This window comes from Labeo rohita, chromosome 21, assembly GCF_022985175.1.
Source record: "Labeo rohita strain BAU-BD-2019 chromosome 21, IGBB_LRoh.1.0, whole genome shotgun sequence".
NCBI classification, from domain to species: Eukaryota; Metazoa; Chordata; class Actinopteri; order Cypriniformes; family Cyprinidae; genus Labeo; species Labeo rohita.
Window position 1 is genome coordinate 16,074,430 of NC_066889.1, and position 17,299 is coordinate 16,091,728.

General features: G+C 37.1%; 3 protein-coding genes across 3 annotated transcripts in view; 2 read left to right on the forward strand and 1 right to left on the reverse strand.

The window, feature by feature from the left end:
• The window catches only part of rb1 (retinoblastoma 1), a 41,354-nt gene extending 31,805 nt beyond the window's left edge, over positions 1-9,549 (forward strand). Inside the window, 9 exon segments of the mRNA XM_051092470.1 lie at positions 1,049-1,161; positions 1,590-1,735; positions 1,857-1,961; positions 2,063-2,176; positions 2,320-2,462; positions 2,703-2,733; positions 2,820-2,962; positions 3,052-3,098; positions 7,546-9,549. Coding sequence (XP_050948427.1) covers positions 1,049-1,161; positions 1,590-1,735; positions 1,857-1,961; positions 2,063-2,176; positions 2,320-2,462; positions 2,703-2,733; positions 2,820-2,962; positions 3,052-3,098; positions 7,546-7,616 — 913 coding nt within the window. The 3' untranslated portion in view covers positions 7,617-9,549.
• LOC127152070 (lysophosphatidic acid receptor 6-like) overlaps positions 1-17,299 on the reverse strand; it is a 36,971-nt gene that overhangs the window by 15,530 nt on the left and 4,142 nt on the right. The window lies entirely within an intron of this gene.
• cysltr2a (cysteinyl leukotriene receptor 2a) lies at positions 9,637-16,260 on the forward strand. Its single transcript, XM_051092472.1, has 2 exons — positions 9,637-9,818; positions 12,554-16,260. Exon 2 carries the CDS (start codon positions 12,562-12,564, stop codon positions 13,594-13,596), a length of 1,035 nt encoding a protein of 344 aa, XP_050948429.1. The 5' UTR covers positions 9,637-9,818; positions 12,554-12,561; the 3' UTR covers positions 13,597-16,260.

Here is a 17,299-nt window from a genome sequence, read left to right on the forward strand (position 1 = left end):
AAGTGACTCTCAACAGATATTGTTCATGTATTTATGTCCTCATTTACTGAGACGTCAGAAGCTGAAATCACCGTGAGTGTCACGCGTGCTTTAGTGTGTGCAGTAAACAAACCCGCTCGTCTGCTCCATTCATTAAAACAGAGACACGCAGAACATGCAGGATTCAGATTTAAATAGTATTTTTGCGGCGTAATATTTACAGATGCTAGTCCATATTGTGGTTTGATTTAAGTGTAATGACCTACTTTTAATTAATTCAAACTTTGACAAATTCCATGTCATTCTGCGTTATTCAGTTTTTATGACTGGTTTCCGTCCGCGTTTTCAGCATCGCGAAAATCATAGGGCCCTAAAACTCCCATCTTATTCTCTTATAACTTCAAAATTGTCCTACATCGCTGTTTAAACTTGTTTTTAATCTTTCCACGCTCACTTTATAAACACTGGGTCGGTACTTCTGCACCAATGTAGGACGATTTTGAAGTTGGAGGAGAAAATGAGATGAGAGTTTTTCGACCTACCCTAACTGTCTTGAACCGGAATACACAGCCGAGCTAGACAAGATGGGCATTTGAGGTTAACAAGTATATGTTTGTCTTTTTTTAAAGATAACTGATCGTTTCGCTAGATAAAACCCTTCTTCCTTGGCTGGGATCATTTAGAACTCTGCTTTTAAACTGCATTTTGGAAGTTCAAACTCATAGACACCGTAAAGGTCCACTATATGGAGAGAAATCCTGAAATGTTTTTCTCAAAAAACAATTTCTTTACGACTGAAGAAAGAAAGACATGAACATCTTGGATGACAAGGGGGTGAGTACATTATCTGTAAATTTTTGTTCTGGAAGTGAACTTCTCCTTTAAATTACATTTACGTTTAAAACGTAATACGTGTACGTGTGTGTTACATGAATAAATGAAACATTAGAAAATCTCTCAAGCATTTGAACAGTATTTAACCACTGACATTCATTAGCTCTCTCTTTTTTATCTCCTTTTCAATGACAAAATGTGAATGTAACATGTTTAACCTTCTCACTTTCCCCAGGTATCTCTCTCCTGTGCGGCCAAGCTGTCAACCTCCAGCAGCAGAGGCCGAGCTCCCCACACCAGGAACCAAAGCGCTCCGTTCAAACTCTCTGAGCCTCTTCTACAAAAAATGTAGGTTCATACATCTTTTTTGCAAAGATGTTTAACATTTACATATTGACAACTTCATGTGTTTTGCACTTGGAATAGAATTTTCTTTAACTAGAGGGTTAATAAAGAAAAAGTTACTTGAATCATGTAGTTAAAAATCGAAGATTTAAAAAACGGTAAGATTTGAATTTTTTGCCATATCGCCCAGCCATAAATATAATATAGATATAAAATAATCTTTCATTTTTTTTTCTCTTTCTTTTTTCTGGTAGTGTAAGTAATGTTTATTTAACCAGGAAAATGTAACTGGAACATGAATTTACATTTAAAAAAAAAAAAAAAAAAAAAAAAAAAAGAAAGAAAGAAAAGAAAAAACTTTGAGGACCTTGCCTCTTCATTCCAGAACACCACCACACACCACTGATATATACTGTTTTTTGGTCTTTCAGTGTACAGGATGGCCTACCTGCGATTGAAAACACTGTTCTCACACCTGCTGACCTCACACCCAGAACTGGAGCCAATAATATGGACCTTGCTTCAGCACACCCTCCAGAACGAGTACGAATTAATGCGAGACAGACACTTAGACCAGGTACTACCCTCTCTTTTTCATTAATGTTATAATAACCCGCATTCGCATTCCGTTAACTTTGCCTTATGTTCAGTGAAATGTTTAAAAATTTAACCCTCTCCTGCTTCTTTTCTCTCTTCAGTTGATTATGTCAGCTATGTATGCCATATGCAAGGTGAAGAACGTGGACCTGCGCTTCAAAACAATTGTGACCGCTTACAAAGAGATGCCTAATACTAATCAGGAGGTGAGTCAATCTTGGGTTTTCTTTTAAATAGTTGAATTCAGATGATCATTCAGATACATTAACAGTGAATCTAAAGTGATGTTATGTTTATTGTTTTTCAGACATTTAAGCGTGTGCTTATAAGAGAGGGGCAGTACGACTCCATCATCGTCTTCTACAATCTGGTGTTCATGCAGAAGCTGAAGACTAACATTCTTCAGTATTCCTCTCCTCGGGTGAGATGCTCACTTTTGTTTTCATTAAATCAATCTTTACTTGTATTATAATGCCCCCTGGTGGGCTGAAGTCATGTTCAAATGAGTGAAAGATTTCACACCAACTTTTGGTTGACTTGAGTGTCCTTCCGTTTGTCTCCCAGCCACCACCTCTGTCTCCTATTCCACGCATCCCCTGCAGCCCCTATAAAAACTCCCCTCTGCGAGTACCTGGCAGCAATAACGTCTACGTTTCCCCTTTGAAAAGCACCCGTATGTCCCCAGTGGTCATGACTCCAAGAAGCAGGTCTGTTTACTTTCGGTCATTAAATTCGGGAGATCATCTATCAGTTTTGGACACTTTACATTTTAAATCATGAACTGTCCTTTGAATAGATCTTTTTTTTTTTGCTGTATTATTTTGAGATGAGGCATGATGGTTAGTGAGGTTGACTAGTTTATTTTTAACCATAAAAAATTGCGATTTTTGAATTTGTCTTTTTGTATTAATTGTCCTGTATCTTTTCTTTCATGGCATCCTGGACAGAATTCTTATATCTATCGGCGAATCCTTTGGGGTTAGTGATGAAAGCAATTATTAAACGTTCAGGCTTTTTTAAATGTGTTAGACTTTATTTAAAAATCTCTTTCCTCGTCTCAATAGTCTGCAGACAAATTTCAGAAGATTAATGAGATGGTGAGCAGCACCGATTGGTCTCTCAAGAGGAGTCTGGATGGAGGCTCCGCCCCCAAACCATTGAAGAGGTTACGCTTTGACATGGATGGACAAGATGAAGCTGATGGAAGGTGGGATTTATGTTCTGTTTTACTATTAATTCATCTCTCGTAAGTTTGTCAATCACAGTGAATCATTGAGAATGTTTTTTCATTTTTAGTAAATCAAGTGGCGAGTCAACACTGATCCAGAAGTTGGCAGAGATGAGTAAGTTTCCTACAACCTTTGTGCATGTCTGTTATCTGAATTGTGAGCTATATTTCCCAGAACCACAAACGCTCAAGCCATCACACTTCCTCCTGTCTGTATTTTTTTTTTGTTTATGAGTCAGAAGGTGGTTTAACATATAGTGCAAGTTAGAGGTGTGTTGTATGATTACAATCCTTTGTTTTGAGTTATTACCTATGATGGCAAAGCTTAATTAGTCTCATGATCATTCAGAAATCATTCAAATACGCTGATTTGCAGGTCAACATTTTGACATTTCTCATTAATATCATTAATGTTAAAAACACTGCTGCTTGCTGTTTTTGTGGAAACAACAGTGGGGAAAAAAACAGCATTTATTTAAAATGGAAGTCTTTGATCCACTTAATGCGTTTTTACTGAAAGTGTTTAAAGGGAATCCTGGGTATTAAGACTTGTATGGCTTAATATAACATCAAAGATGTCTCTTACTAAAATATGAGAGAGAAAAACCCATTAAATATTTACATTATTAAAAAAATCCATGTGATGATGTTAAAATGGTTACACTATGTGAGCTACTATTTTCTATTTTTACCGCAACTCAACTCGGAAAAAACTGATATGATGACCACAGCTACTGACAGAGCTTTCAAATGGCAATGGATATCAGCATAGACTACCAAATGTCATGCCATCAGTTTTCCCCACAAGGAGTCTAAACGTCCTGGATATCGAGTGAAATCTGCGTTGAGAAACTTGTTCAGTGGCTGCGACATCATGACAAGCGTTTGCATGTCTCTGCCGTTTGTAAGTGCTTTCACTAGAAGTGATCTACTAAAAGCCTCAAAGGCATCAGGACTAAAGTGGAGAAAACAAAGACGTGGGTCTTTACAAAGTTTTATTTGTACATAGGCGTCTTCCCAATCTTTTCTCTTAATATCACTAGGGAAAGCAGTAAAAATTTACATTGCTTCTTTTTTTTTTTGTCATTCAACTGAAAAGCCGCACAATGTGGCATTGTATCAGTATTTTATTTTTGAGTTGTGTATTCAGAGTTGTGTTGCGGTAAAAATAGCAGCAGGGTAGCTCCAGTAGCTCACCAAGTGCAACCATTTTACATCCTCGAAATAATGGTGCCCCCCCTATAATCCAAAATGTGTATCCACAAGTTTCCTACACCCCATGAGTCCTTGCGTCAAAAGTGGAGCGTCTACCGGTTCAAAGTAAACAAGCGGGACGTGACACTCATCCATTCAACAGTTGACTGTAGTGACGGGCAAATTAAGCCTCGTGAAGCACTGAGACTTTCCTCTGACCGTTTTCAGGAAAAGATTCAAAACTTAGAGAGTGTTGAAAACAGCGCAATCTGGTGGTTAGTAAACCGTAAAGCAGCCAAAAGACCAAAGCTCCATCAGAAGCAGCACCATAGATCGGTCCATGTTATATGCACAAATAAAAGCCTAACCGTGTGTTTGTTGAATTTCTGACTCTGATTAATTTACCCATTGAACAGTGCCATTAAATGCCAGTACGAATATCAATATGATGTAATAGAAGAATAATGTACACATATATTAATTGCAGATGGCATATATTTAATTTTCCTGAAATAATTTGTATTCTTCATATTACTTATATGACTGGGTATTTAAAAAAGTAAGTATTAAATGGGTCCCAATGAAAATGTACTCGCAAAGTAAGATCTGTCGAACATTAGGACACGCAAAGTGAATCGCGCACATGACTGGACAGAAAGTGAGGCTTCTACGAAAGGGATTTCTATGTTAACAAGCCTCAAATCGAGGCTTCATCTAGCATGCCCTTTAACACGAGCTCTGATGTCTCGGTTTAAATGTCATTTCACTAGTTAACAGTCATTCAACATTTAGTGATCCAGACTTGCTAATGATGTGGGAACACAAATTCGAAAAGCATATGTTGTCCATAAGAACGTAATGACATCTCTCATAAAGGTGTGCATCTTTACAAAGTAAACAATGGTCTAAAAAAACACTTAGCCTCTTGGCTAATTAGCACACAGAGTTGTACCCACATTCTTTTTTACAGTAGCGCCCCCCCGATGTGGATTTTTAAATAACGTAAATCTTTCATGGGTTTTCTACTACATATTTCAGTAACAGACATCATTTGCATTATATTAAGCCATGCAAGTCTAATACCTGGGGTTTTCTTTGTCTTGAGCGATAACATATCACAGTAAGAAAATTCAAAGAATAAATAGTTTCCTTTTGAATATTTTTTTAAATATCATTTATTTCTATAATGGCCAAACTGAATTAGTGTCACATGATCCTTCAGAAATCATTCAAATGTGCTGTTTGGTGGTCAACATTGTCTTATCGATGTTAAGAACCCTTGTGCTGCTTACTGTTGTAAACTGAGATGTTTGGGGGGTTTTTTTAGGATTCTTTGAATAGAAAGTTCAGAAACAGCATTTATTTGAAGTGAAAATCTTTTGTAATAATTTAAATGGCTTGACTGTCACTTTTGATCAATTTTAATGCATCTTTGTAAGAACTTTACATTTAAGAACTTTGCTTTGAATAATCTGATTAATTAAATATTTTAGCTTATTTGATTATTTTATCTCTGGAAATTGATGGATTCAAACCAAAAGAAAAAACTGTAGTGAATTAAGTCTAGCATTAATGCAGTAACAGCTTAACATAATGTAACACTTTTGATTTGTTGAGCCACTGTTGAGAAACTGTTGTGTAACAGCTGAGATGCACACACTTGTGTGTTGCTCTGCTGTAAAGAATAATCGCTTAATAGCAAGTTCCTCATAGTGATCTTGTTTTGGCTGCATCCTGCTCTGTATTTTTTGTATTGCTTCACTTTGTTCCTGCACTGCAGGTGACATGAAGTAGTCCTTCAGCATTATTAATTGTAGGGCAAAAACAGTTGTGCATTTTGGGACTGGAACTATTGAACCATATTATGTATAAATATATATCCTGCAAAAGATAATCAGTGATAAATGATTAAGAATGATTTCTGAAGTGGTGTGTAACTGGACTGGAGTAATTGCTGCTGAAAATTCAGCTTTGTCTTTAAAGGAATAAATTAAATTTTCACATATATAAAATAGGTATGTGCGGGTCTAGTCGACTAAACGATACAGCTCCTACTAGTTGACACTGAAAACAATAGTCGACTACATGACAGAAAAAAAACCCTGATTTTATCATTGAAACTGCCATCATTTTAACGTTACATTTTAAATTAAAATTAAACGTTTGAAAAATAATAGTGTCTGGGCGAAAACTGCGTTTTTACCTCAGACCCCGCATGCCCTTATAGTGACCTCATGACCACGCAAAAGTCTGGGTGTGGGATTATTTTGAATTAGAAGGAATTGGAAAAGTTTTGTGTAAACTGTAATATCATATTGGCTTACAGTACCTGGAGCGATGCATAACAGGCATGTCGTGGCGTTAACTTAGAGGCTAGCCAAAGCCAGCAAATGTCAATCATGGCATTCACTACAACCTGTCCACATCGTCTATTCCTCTAAACAAAGACCCACTTCGGTGATGGTGCGGGATGTCCAGGCGCTTTCTAAAAACTCTATCGGCTAGCATTTCGTTTATCTCTTTGTGTCTTCAACTTCAGTTCCTGCTAAGTGCCTTTTTTCATAGTTCACCAGACCACGTTGATAATTTACTGAACAAAAACACATGGTCTTAAGTAAAATGGGCTTTTTTTTGTTTTTAAACGACATAGCCTGCATGATGTACGTTTTTAAAAGCATTTTTAATGCTATTCCTTGATAAATTTTTCTATTGTTTTTGACTTGTTTTAATGTTGTCTAACGTTATATGAAGATAAATAATTCTGTCAGGCTATTGATTGATTTTAGATTGTATTTCCGCCGCTGATTTGAATAAATAAGCTATGCAGTGGCTGACGTTGAGTGTATGCTCTTCTTTTGTTTCCTTTTTAACGACCACCTAAAATGAATCGATTGCGAGGTAAGCGTACGGCAAGCAGAATTCGTTGAGGGATTTGACAGTGTGATTTATAGAGAAGTATTTTAAATATACCTACATAGGTTTTTTTTCTTACCATCTTTTGGGGTTATCTTGGTTTTAGACTAGTCGACTAGTCAGATGCAAAACTTTCGTTTAAATGACTATCAAATAGACCATCCCTAATATAAAAATAGAAACGTTATTTTAAATTCTAGTAATTGACAGATTACTTTATTATTCATCCAATAATGCAGTCTTGGTAAGCGTTTTTTCTTCTTATAATTAAGAATGATAAGAATCTCATATTTTTAAGCTGAATTCTCAACAAATGGAACTTATTTTCTATTCCGCCTGATTAGATTCAGACGGAAACTTTGCAAAATACTGCAATGAAAAGATGCAAGTCACTGTGGTATAATTCAGCATCACGTCAAAGGCTATTGCTTAAACATCTGTTCTTGTCTCTTCAGGCTCAACACGTACTCGAATGCAGGAACAGAAACTAAAGGAGGAGTCCGATAAAGAGCACCCAGAGCCCTAAATAAATCCACTTTGTGTTGCCTGAGGAAAACCACTCCACCACTGAAAGGGAAACGCTGATATGCCTGGGTTGTTTGGACTTTTCCACCTATTTTAGTATTTAAGTGGTGCACTGCATTTCTTAAAATGGCACAGGTGCTTTTCCTGTGGTGTTTTATTTTAGTTTGTTTTAAGCATGAAGGAGGTTTTATTTTAGCTGTTTATGTTGAGGAAATAACATGATGCATACCTCTTATAGGGACAAAAATGAAAATTCTGTCATCATTTACTCGCCCTCAAGTTGTTCCAAACCTGTATGAGTTTCCTCCTCCTGCTGAACACCAGAGAAGATATTTTCAAGGATGCTGGTTGCCAAAAATTTGATGGACTCCATTTGGAGAGCAGCAACTGTTTGGTTAACAACATAGGTTTGAGTAAATGATGACAGAATTTTCCTTTTTGGGTGAATTATCCCTTTAATTGATCTACAGATATATACAAACAGGCTGGTTTAGCATGTCATGATAATTTATTGCTTTTCCATTTAATTTTAGAGCTGCCTGCTTTTCCTCATTGCTATACAGGACATTGTGATTTACACAGGGTGCAAGATCAAATTTTGCAAGTGTTTCTTTTAATCATGTATTGTGATGGCCTTTTGTAGATCTGAACCCTGCTGGTGGTTTTTCTCATTTCTCTGAGGACTATTTTGCATACTAGAAGTAAATGGAATTAATTTTGTGACTGTATTATAAATTTGTTGCTGTTTAAGCATTACTGAGTTTTGTAGGACGCGATTGTTGTGTGAGTGAATGCGCATGTGTGGCGGTCACCTTTTATGTTCTTCCTGGACTGCGTTGTTGTTTCTGCTGTTGGATTTTAAGACCGTTTTAGAGCTTTTGTTACTAATATTCAAAAAATTATGTTATACCTCAAATGTTCGTTTTTGAAAAATTATGTAATGCCTCAAAAGTTTAACAACTGACTTGTTTGTTAAAGAAAAGCGAAATGTGTCCTGTTTTGATTCAAGGAAGACAGTGACACCTTTACTTGCTTCTTGTTGCCACAATCTGAGACTGTAGCCATAGCACGTTGTGGTGAAATGATAAATCACACTTGTGTTTTTCAATGAACTGTTTAGGCAAGTGTTGGCAGATATATAGTATTCCTTACCGGAATGCTGCTTGTCAGGAAGCGACATGCTCGCAAACGTCATGCTCGCATTAGTTTAATTCAAAGCTCAAAGAAGAATCTTGTAGCATCTTGTTTTATTTTTGGAAACTTGATCATTTTTAGTTTGAAATCCTTTTTGCATCCACGCTTCCCGATAGTTGTGAAATGATTTATTTCATAAGTAAATCGCTCATGTCTCAAATACTTGACAAAGTTCAAAGAAGAATCTTGTAGCATCTTGTTTTATTTTTGGAAACTTGATCATTTTTAGTTTGAAATCCTTTTTGCATCCACGCTTCCCGATAGTTGCGAAATTTTAGATTTCCTAAGTGGGTCGCTCATGTCTCAAATACTGGAACATGTCTGCACATGAAGGCAGAAGATGAAGAAGAAATTCAACGAAGTTTGTTCATTCAAATTCCCCCATCACATCATTTATGGTTTTTAATGTATTGCTAGCGTCACAGCGTAGACGCTCACACAGGCTCTGCTTTGTCAGCAGTGGCTTCTTTTAAAAGGTTATCAGTACATCATCAAAAGTGCTTGTGCTTGTGAAAGTTCAGTGGAGCGTAACTAGGTTAAATTCCGTATTACATGAGGAAACAAATAAGGGGGACGGTAAAATGTACATCTGCAAAATACTGTTGTGGTTTAAAGCTGCCAAGCAAAATTCTGAGTAAACAGTGTTTTGTTTTTTGCATCTGATTGGCTGCTTCTGTCACTTGCCTAATCATGTGGACTTTGGATCTTTCATATATGCTGTATATCAAGACTTAATATTCAAAACACTTATCTACAGCAGCTGACAGAACTGCTGTGCTAAACAATGCACGCACAAGGGTGGCTGCTGTTCTTATATAAGGAAATGAATCAGTCCTTTTGAACAGATTAAAGAGATGATGGGGAGGCCGGTCTTGGGACATCCTCCTTCTACTGTGTTTTCTACCTCATACCTTCTCTGATAGTTGACATTGCTGTGCTGGTTTGGCTGGTGACAAAACGGTGTGCGCTTTTGGACGACCTGCTTTCGCCTCTCCACTCTGCAGAAAAGGTAACGTCTTTTACAGTTGCTGTTAAACATATAATTAATGTGTCTTGTAAAACTTGTTTTAGATACAGTTGACCCAATTGTTTAAAACTGTGTTAACATGATATGTGGGCACTATTGTGGAGTGAAGTTTAGAGAAGTAATTTGAGATAAAGATCTATTTTTAATAGACCTCTTTAGTAACTGTGAATGTGACGGAGATTGTTCACAGTAGACTAGAAAAACTTTTCAGGACTGCTTGTAAAAGTAAGTTAATGTGTGAACTGGAAATGGTACATACCGTAAAACCTTCAGTAAGAATGCAAAGAACTAACACTCTTAAAAATAAAGATTCCACAGTCAAGCAATAGAACAACCAGTTTGGGTTCCTCTGATAACCTTTCTGTGAACATTTCGTAAGAAAAAAAAAACTTCTTTTTTTTTTTTCTTGCTGTATATTTTAATAATCTGAAGAATGTTTTTCCACTATGAAAAACTTGTGGATGTTCAAGGTTCTTCATGGAACTGTTGATGCCCCCCAAAAAATCATGGAACTGTTGATGCCCCCCAAAAAAGTTTATTTTTATTAAGATTTCTTATTTTTGGCGTTTTTGCCTTTTCCTATCATAGGACAGGAAGCGAAGTCGGAGGGGGCTATCCGCCTTATTTTTCCAGTGAGAACGACGCGGCCATTAATACATTTTATGGGTTTTGGCTTCTGGGTCTCATTTGCGTCACGCTTAAGCTTTTAGGTGTACAAAACAGCTGATTGATACTGCAAATTGGTGTGTTTTTACATTTTAATGTATTGTCTTAATTATGAACACACTGGTTTGTAGTGCAAACAGTCTAACGTTTAATGCACATTGACATTCTTCCCATTATTTCTCTGTAAAGTGTTTTCACAATGCGTTATCAATCGGCCATATTCCCTGGTGAAAAAACCAGCATATGCTGGTTAGGTAGGTTTTGATGCTGGTTTAAGCTGGTCCTTTGCTGGTTTTTGCTGGTCATGTTGCTGGTCAAGGACCAGCATGAACCTGCAAAGGACCAGCTTAAACCAGCATCAAAACATACCTAACCAGCATTCCAGCATCAAAACATACCTACCAGCATATGCTGGTTTTTTTCACCAGGGTTAGCGGTGCTGAACATAAATAATGATGCTGAACGACCCAAAACTAATATTTTGCTACTGAAATGGTCAATTATTGTCATGTTTTGGGCTGTATTAATCGTTAGCGTACTATAGACTGCCAAAAGTTATAACAAAACAAGGAGAAGAGTGCAAAAGTCTGTCTGAGGAACAAAAGGCATTTGTGGTTGGCCAAAATGAACCAGGATTTCCAGGGCAAGAATCTGGACAACATTTGTCTTTGTTCTTATCATTTCCAGTCAGGTAGGTGAAATATTAGGCTAATATCTTAAATAATACTGCTGGTACTTACCTTTAACACCTACTAACTTTAGTTTGTCAAAATATTATGCCCATTCCTGCCTAAAAAGTCCTTCTCTATATGATTTAGCAGCTTCCACATGTTTTTTTTTTTTTTTTTTTTTTTTTTTTTTGTGGTTTAGACAGTACAAATTAGCAGAACAACGTATTCAATAGTACATTAACCATCTGAGTATCTTCAGTATGGCCGCGCATCCGGGTAACTGACCAAACCGTAAAAGGAAATTTTGCCCATAGGTAAGGTGGATATGTTGGCGACAAAAATGTTTATTTTTTAAGAGTGTACATTATCGTACTTAGACTAGGGACAGTACAACTAAAAACGCTGTGCTTTTTCTATCGAAACAAAAGATATTCTGAAAAACGTTGGTGCTTTTTCTGTCCATGCCTTGAATGTTTGGTTCAAGAAGTGTATTAAGCTAATTATCTCTTTAAAGGGGTCATCGGATGCAAACTTAACTTTTACATGTTGTTTGAACATTAATGTATGTTGGCAGTGTATGTACAAATCTACCCTATAATGATAAAAATCCATGCAGTGGTTTTTAATTAATCTGTAAAAATAATATCCCCTTTTTCAAATCAAGCCATTCTCAGATGCCTGTTGGTGTGGCGTCACACTGACAGAGGCCACTCCCACAATAAATGATTGACATGAGCGTCTTACCTCAGATCAGCTGTCTCAGTCCAACCTTCACTGCTTCGATGCCGGAGCAGGGATATAAATTAGACAAGAATATCTCTGATTGAGCAGTTTGAGGTGTTGTGTTGCTGGATGTAACAATGAACATAGTGGTCGTCATTTATCTGACATCTGAGCCACTGAAGATGCAGTGGATTACATTTGTTTGTGAAGGGAATGCGCCTCCCGATCTACATTAATGCGTCTATGTTCGCGCAAATCATTCGTGATCCACTGCAATCACCTTTCCTAATAACGTGCTAGTTAGCAAGTTTCACGGCTAAACGCGCTAAATGCGGCTGAAGTAAACAATCTCCGAGCACAGCTCGTTGTTACTCCACAGAGAGAATAGAGGGAAGGGGCGGGGCGAGCCGAGCTCATTTGCATTTAAAGGAACAATCTCTCAGAATGGGATGATTTTTGCAGAGCTTATTTTGACAAGGTAAAAAGGGTGTTGTTTTACACAACCATTGAGAATTTTTAACCAAAGTATATTATAGACTTTTCATTAAGACCCTAAAGTATCATATCAACTTGTGGAAAATGGGCATCCGATGACCCCTTTAAAAGCTGTTTTGTTTGTTTTAAATCACTAAAACTAACTTTGTAATCATTCTCCAGGGAAGGACATGAATTCGTCTTTTACAGAGTTCAGGGGAAACATCTCCTGTTTGAAGTCCAACAGCTCTGATATCTTCAAACATCAAGTGTATCCTGCAGCATACATACTCATTTTTGTCCTGGGACTCGTCGGTCATTCTTTATCCATCTGCGTCTTCTACAGCCAATGGAGGACTCAGAAGAGTTTCACTCCGGTCAGCGTGTTAATGGTGAACCTGTTAGTATCGGACCTGATGCTGGTGTCCTCTCTGCCCCTGAGGGTCTCGTACTACATGCTGGACTCACACTGGATCTTCGGTAACATCACCTGTCGAGTAATCTCATACGTGTTTTATCTTAATATGTACAGCTCTGTTTATTTCCTAGTGGCTCTGAATATCTTGCGTTATCTGGCGCTGGTGCGACCGTACCTATACATACGCATACAGACTCACTACGTCGCAGGAATCGTGTGTGCTCTCATTTGGCTCTTTATGGGTTTAGCCTGCAGTCCACTGTTGTTCACTCAAAAAAAAAATCACGACCCAAATAGTTTTCGATGTTTGGAGCTGGCGGAGAGCAACGTGGACCAACTGCTTCTTATAAACAACGTTACGTTTCCAGTGGGCTTTGTTTTTCCTTTGGTTGCTGTCATTTTTTGCTCTGTCTTGGTTGCAAAGAATCTTCTAAGGCCTAGCCCTGCACTCGGCAGGACCAGACCTTGCAGGAAGAAAGCTTGCGCTTTGGTCATCATCAGCCTTGGGATCTTTCTGGTGTGTTTTATGCCCTATCACATAGTGCGGACAATCTTCTTAACAACTGAAAAGGACATCCAGACGAATGTATACAAGGACTCATGTGACTTTGTTTTGATAGTCCGAAAGGTTGCCGTCATAGCGCATTGCCTATGCACGGCTAACAGTTGTCTGGACCCTATCCTCTTCTTCTTCGTTGGGGAAAATTCCAGATCATTCTTCGCCAAATGGACAGGAGGAAGAAAAAAAATCACTTATACTGCAGGGAGAAACCCACAGCAGAAAGAGTTACAGGTTTTGCAGAAGTAAATGGAAAATGGCCGAACAGATAACAAAGAACAGACCAGAAGGACCTCATTCTTTTGTGTACTTTATAAATAGATGTATAACACACAAAGGTCATGTATATACTGAATGGCCTTTGAAGATGTTTACACTGATTGTGACTAGAGGAATATTCTGGATTCATTGCAAGTTGGGCTCAATCAACAAAATTTCGATTTATGTAAATTAATTTTGACTGCTCCCTCTTTTAAAAAGCCCAGAAAAGTAGTAAGGACATTGTTAAAATAGTCTGTGACATCAGTGGTTCAACTGAAATTTGATGAAGCTATGAGAAAACCAAAATAATGACTTCATTCAACAATTTCTTCTCTTCTGTGTCAGTCTTCATTGCGTTTTCTCAGGAGTACCATGATGCACGCGTGTGCGTCTTTGCGCGCAAACTTTTATCGTAGCTTCATGGACTATTTTAACGATGTCCTTACTACCTTTCTGGGTCTTGAACGTGGCAGATGCATTGCTGTCTATGCAGGGTCAGAAAGCTTTTGGATTTCATCAAAAATATCTTAATTGGCGTTTTGAAGAAAGTCAGGTTTGGAACGGCATGAGGGTGAATAATAAATTACATATTTTTCATTTTTGGGTGAACTATACCTTTAAAATAGGCTTCTAGGCTTCTCACAGTTTCAGTAGAATAGCCACTAGACTTAAGTAATATGCGTTTTAACATGATTTCAATGTAAAGAGGGAAAAAAATACTCTGTATTCAGTTTAACAACTTTCTCACGATGACACCGCAATGCCATAAACCCTAAAATGACCATAAAAACGATGAGAACAACTTTGCAACTTAAACAGGTTTTAACAGAATACTAATGCCTAGTTTCACAGACAAGGTGTAAACCTAGTCTAGACTAATAATGCATGTTTGAACTGTCTTAACTGAAAGGAAACTGCACTAATATACCTTAAAACATACCTGCGAGCACCCCCAACACTACATGTTTTCTATGTCTCCCTCATCTATCACACCTGATTCAACTCATCAGCTCATTAGTAGAGACACCAAGACCTGAAATGGGTGTGTCAGATATGAGAGACCTACAAAATATGCAGCGTTAGGGGTGCTCGCAGGACCGGTTTGAAAACCACTACCTTAAAATGTCATTGTGCTATGTGCCATCAATTTGTATCAAGATGCACACCAGTATATCTTTTCTTATTCTAGGGCACGATTAAAACCAAAAAAGGACTTAAATGGCCTAATTTAACTAAGGCCTTATCCTGGTTTAATCTAAGCCCTGTATGTAAAACCAAGGGAGTGATGCCTTATTAACCACATCACAAAGCCTGTAGAAATTGGCCCTATTGTAATGGTGAGTTTAACTCATGTCGGAAAGATTTAAGAGCTGTTGGAGAGTTTACACACATTGAGTGTGAAACTCGGGATTTTTCTTTTCTTTTTTTTTTTTTGTAGAAAATTGGCATCTCGCTACGATCTTAAAATTTGAACGCACCTTAAATTGTAATTACGACTTACGAAATCATTAATACTAAGTTCCCAGAAGGACTTTTAAGTGCCGCTGCCACACCTTTACCTCAGGTTTTTTTTTTGTTTTTTTTTTTAAATAAATGAGAACAATGCTGTCGATTGAGTTTGTAATGGACCCGTTATTTATGTCACTGTGCTCTTCCCCGATAACAATGTCCAATTCTGTCAGGTGGTGGATTACTGTACTTCCATTGTGTTTGTCGAGTTGTATAGCTGTTCATTCGCATAAAGTTTAACTATGTAGCTTAGCCATTGATTGCTTTCACTAGCAGTCACTTGCTCTCTAAAAGGGAAACGATTGCAAGTCACTTTTTGTTTACTGTAATTCACTATTAGTGCAAACACCGCCTCAGTATTCAATGCTAATCATGTTAATATTTACACAGGGCTGTTATGTCCGTAGGTGTGTGCTATATCATGAATTGTTTTCATTGTATAATCTTCAATTAAAATTGTTTTGCTCAGTACTGATGGTTTCACTTCTCTGCAGAGTCCCATGATAAAGTCTGCGCAATCAGGAAGCACAAGTAAAGCTGGCAAACCATGTGGCTTCCTGCATACACCTGCTCGCTGCGCACATTCATCTTTTTAAGTTTCCATAGTGAAACATTTGTGTTTTGTGGTAGATATCGGAGTTGTTTATTTGTCGTCAGATTCATCAGAGGAAGCTCGGTTTTGTGTGGTGAATATCATGTTATCTTCATCACGTCTGCACACCCTTCCACTGTTCATGCTCGGAGTGAAACTGGCTTTAAAACTTTTTTGCGGGGTTGGGTTGTTTATAGTTACGATATATTAAGTGTCTTGCTCACTGGTCAGATTTAATTAGAAAAGCATGCATCCCATGCATATTGCATTGGGCAACACTTTTTTTTTTAAACATGCCATACCTAGAGATGTCAAGGAAACGGTATTGACCGCAATTATGTTTCGTTGAAACATAAACATTGAACTGCTTCCTCTTTCATTTTATCCATAAATGGAAGTATTATCACTATTGTTCCCTTGCTAAAGCTCCTCCCATTATGTTGCATACTGCGCAACTGAAGTACATTAGAAACGTCCTCAGCATCAACACAGGTTGAGCCTCAAAGTCTTGTGTGAGGGTTTTTTTTTTTTTTTTGGGTAGCTGTCTGTTGTTATATTAATTTAGAATTTTGATCAGGAGTCCATGATTCATCAGGAAAGCTTTTTTAAAATGCACCTGCTATAAAGAGAACAATAAGACGGCGTTATAAAATAAAAAGGCGCGCTTTGATTTTGAATGCCGATGACGTGCCCACACAGACATTCACAAGTTCATTTTAAGAGATATTAGCAAAACAATCAGCTCATGTTTTTGGACAACAGTGTTCATTCATTTAGTTAACTGTTGGTCACCAAGTAATAACAACATCCTTCACTCTCAGAAAAAATGTACGAAAGCTGTCACTGGGGCAGTACCTTTTCAAAAGGTACTCGCATTTAGGTATGAGTGTGTACACTTTAGGTACAAATATGTAACTTTAGGATACTAAAATGCACCCTTTATGGGTAAATAAGGTATAAACTACCAGTTTTTGATCAGTAAGATTTTATATTTTTATTTATTTATTTTTAAAGAAGTCCCTTATGCTCAGCAAACCTGCATTTATTTGATCCAAAGTACAGCAAAACCAGTACAATTTTGAAATACTTTTACTTTTTAAAATAACTGGTTTCTATTTGAATATATGTGATTTATTCATGTGATTTCAAAGCTGAATTTTTAGCATTTTAGCATCATTACTCCACTAACATGATCCTTCAGAAACCATTTAATATTGTTGAATATAAAATGATTGAAAACAGGTGAGTATTTTTTTTTCAGGTTTCTTTGAATAGAAAGTTGAGAAGAACAGCATTTATATATATATATATATATGTGTGTGTGTGTGTGTGTGTGTGTGTGTGTGTGTGTGTGTGTGTATGTACTTACATATGTATACATACATACATACATACTGACTCCAAGCTTTTAAATGGTATAGTGTATAATGTTAAAATGTATAAAGATTTTTATTTCAGAACAATTTACTCAACTGTTTTAAATATTGATATTAATAATAATAATAAATGTTTCTTGAACAGCAAATCAGCATATTAGAATTAATTCTGAAGGATCATGTGACTAAAGACTGGAGTAATGATACTGAAAAT

Coding starts and splice junctions, on each gene's coding strand:
- cysltr2a (XM_051092472.1), top strand. CDS start 12,562: ATGAATTCGTCTTTTACAGAGTTCAGGGGAAACATCTCCTGTTTGAAG.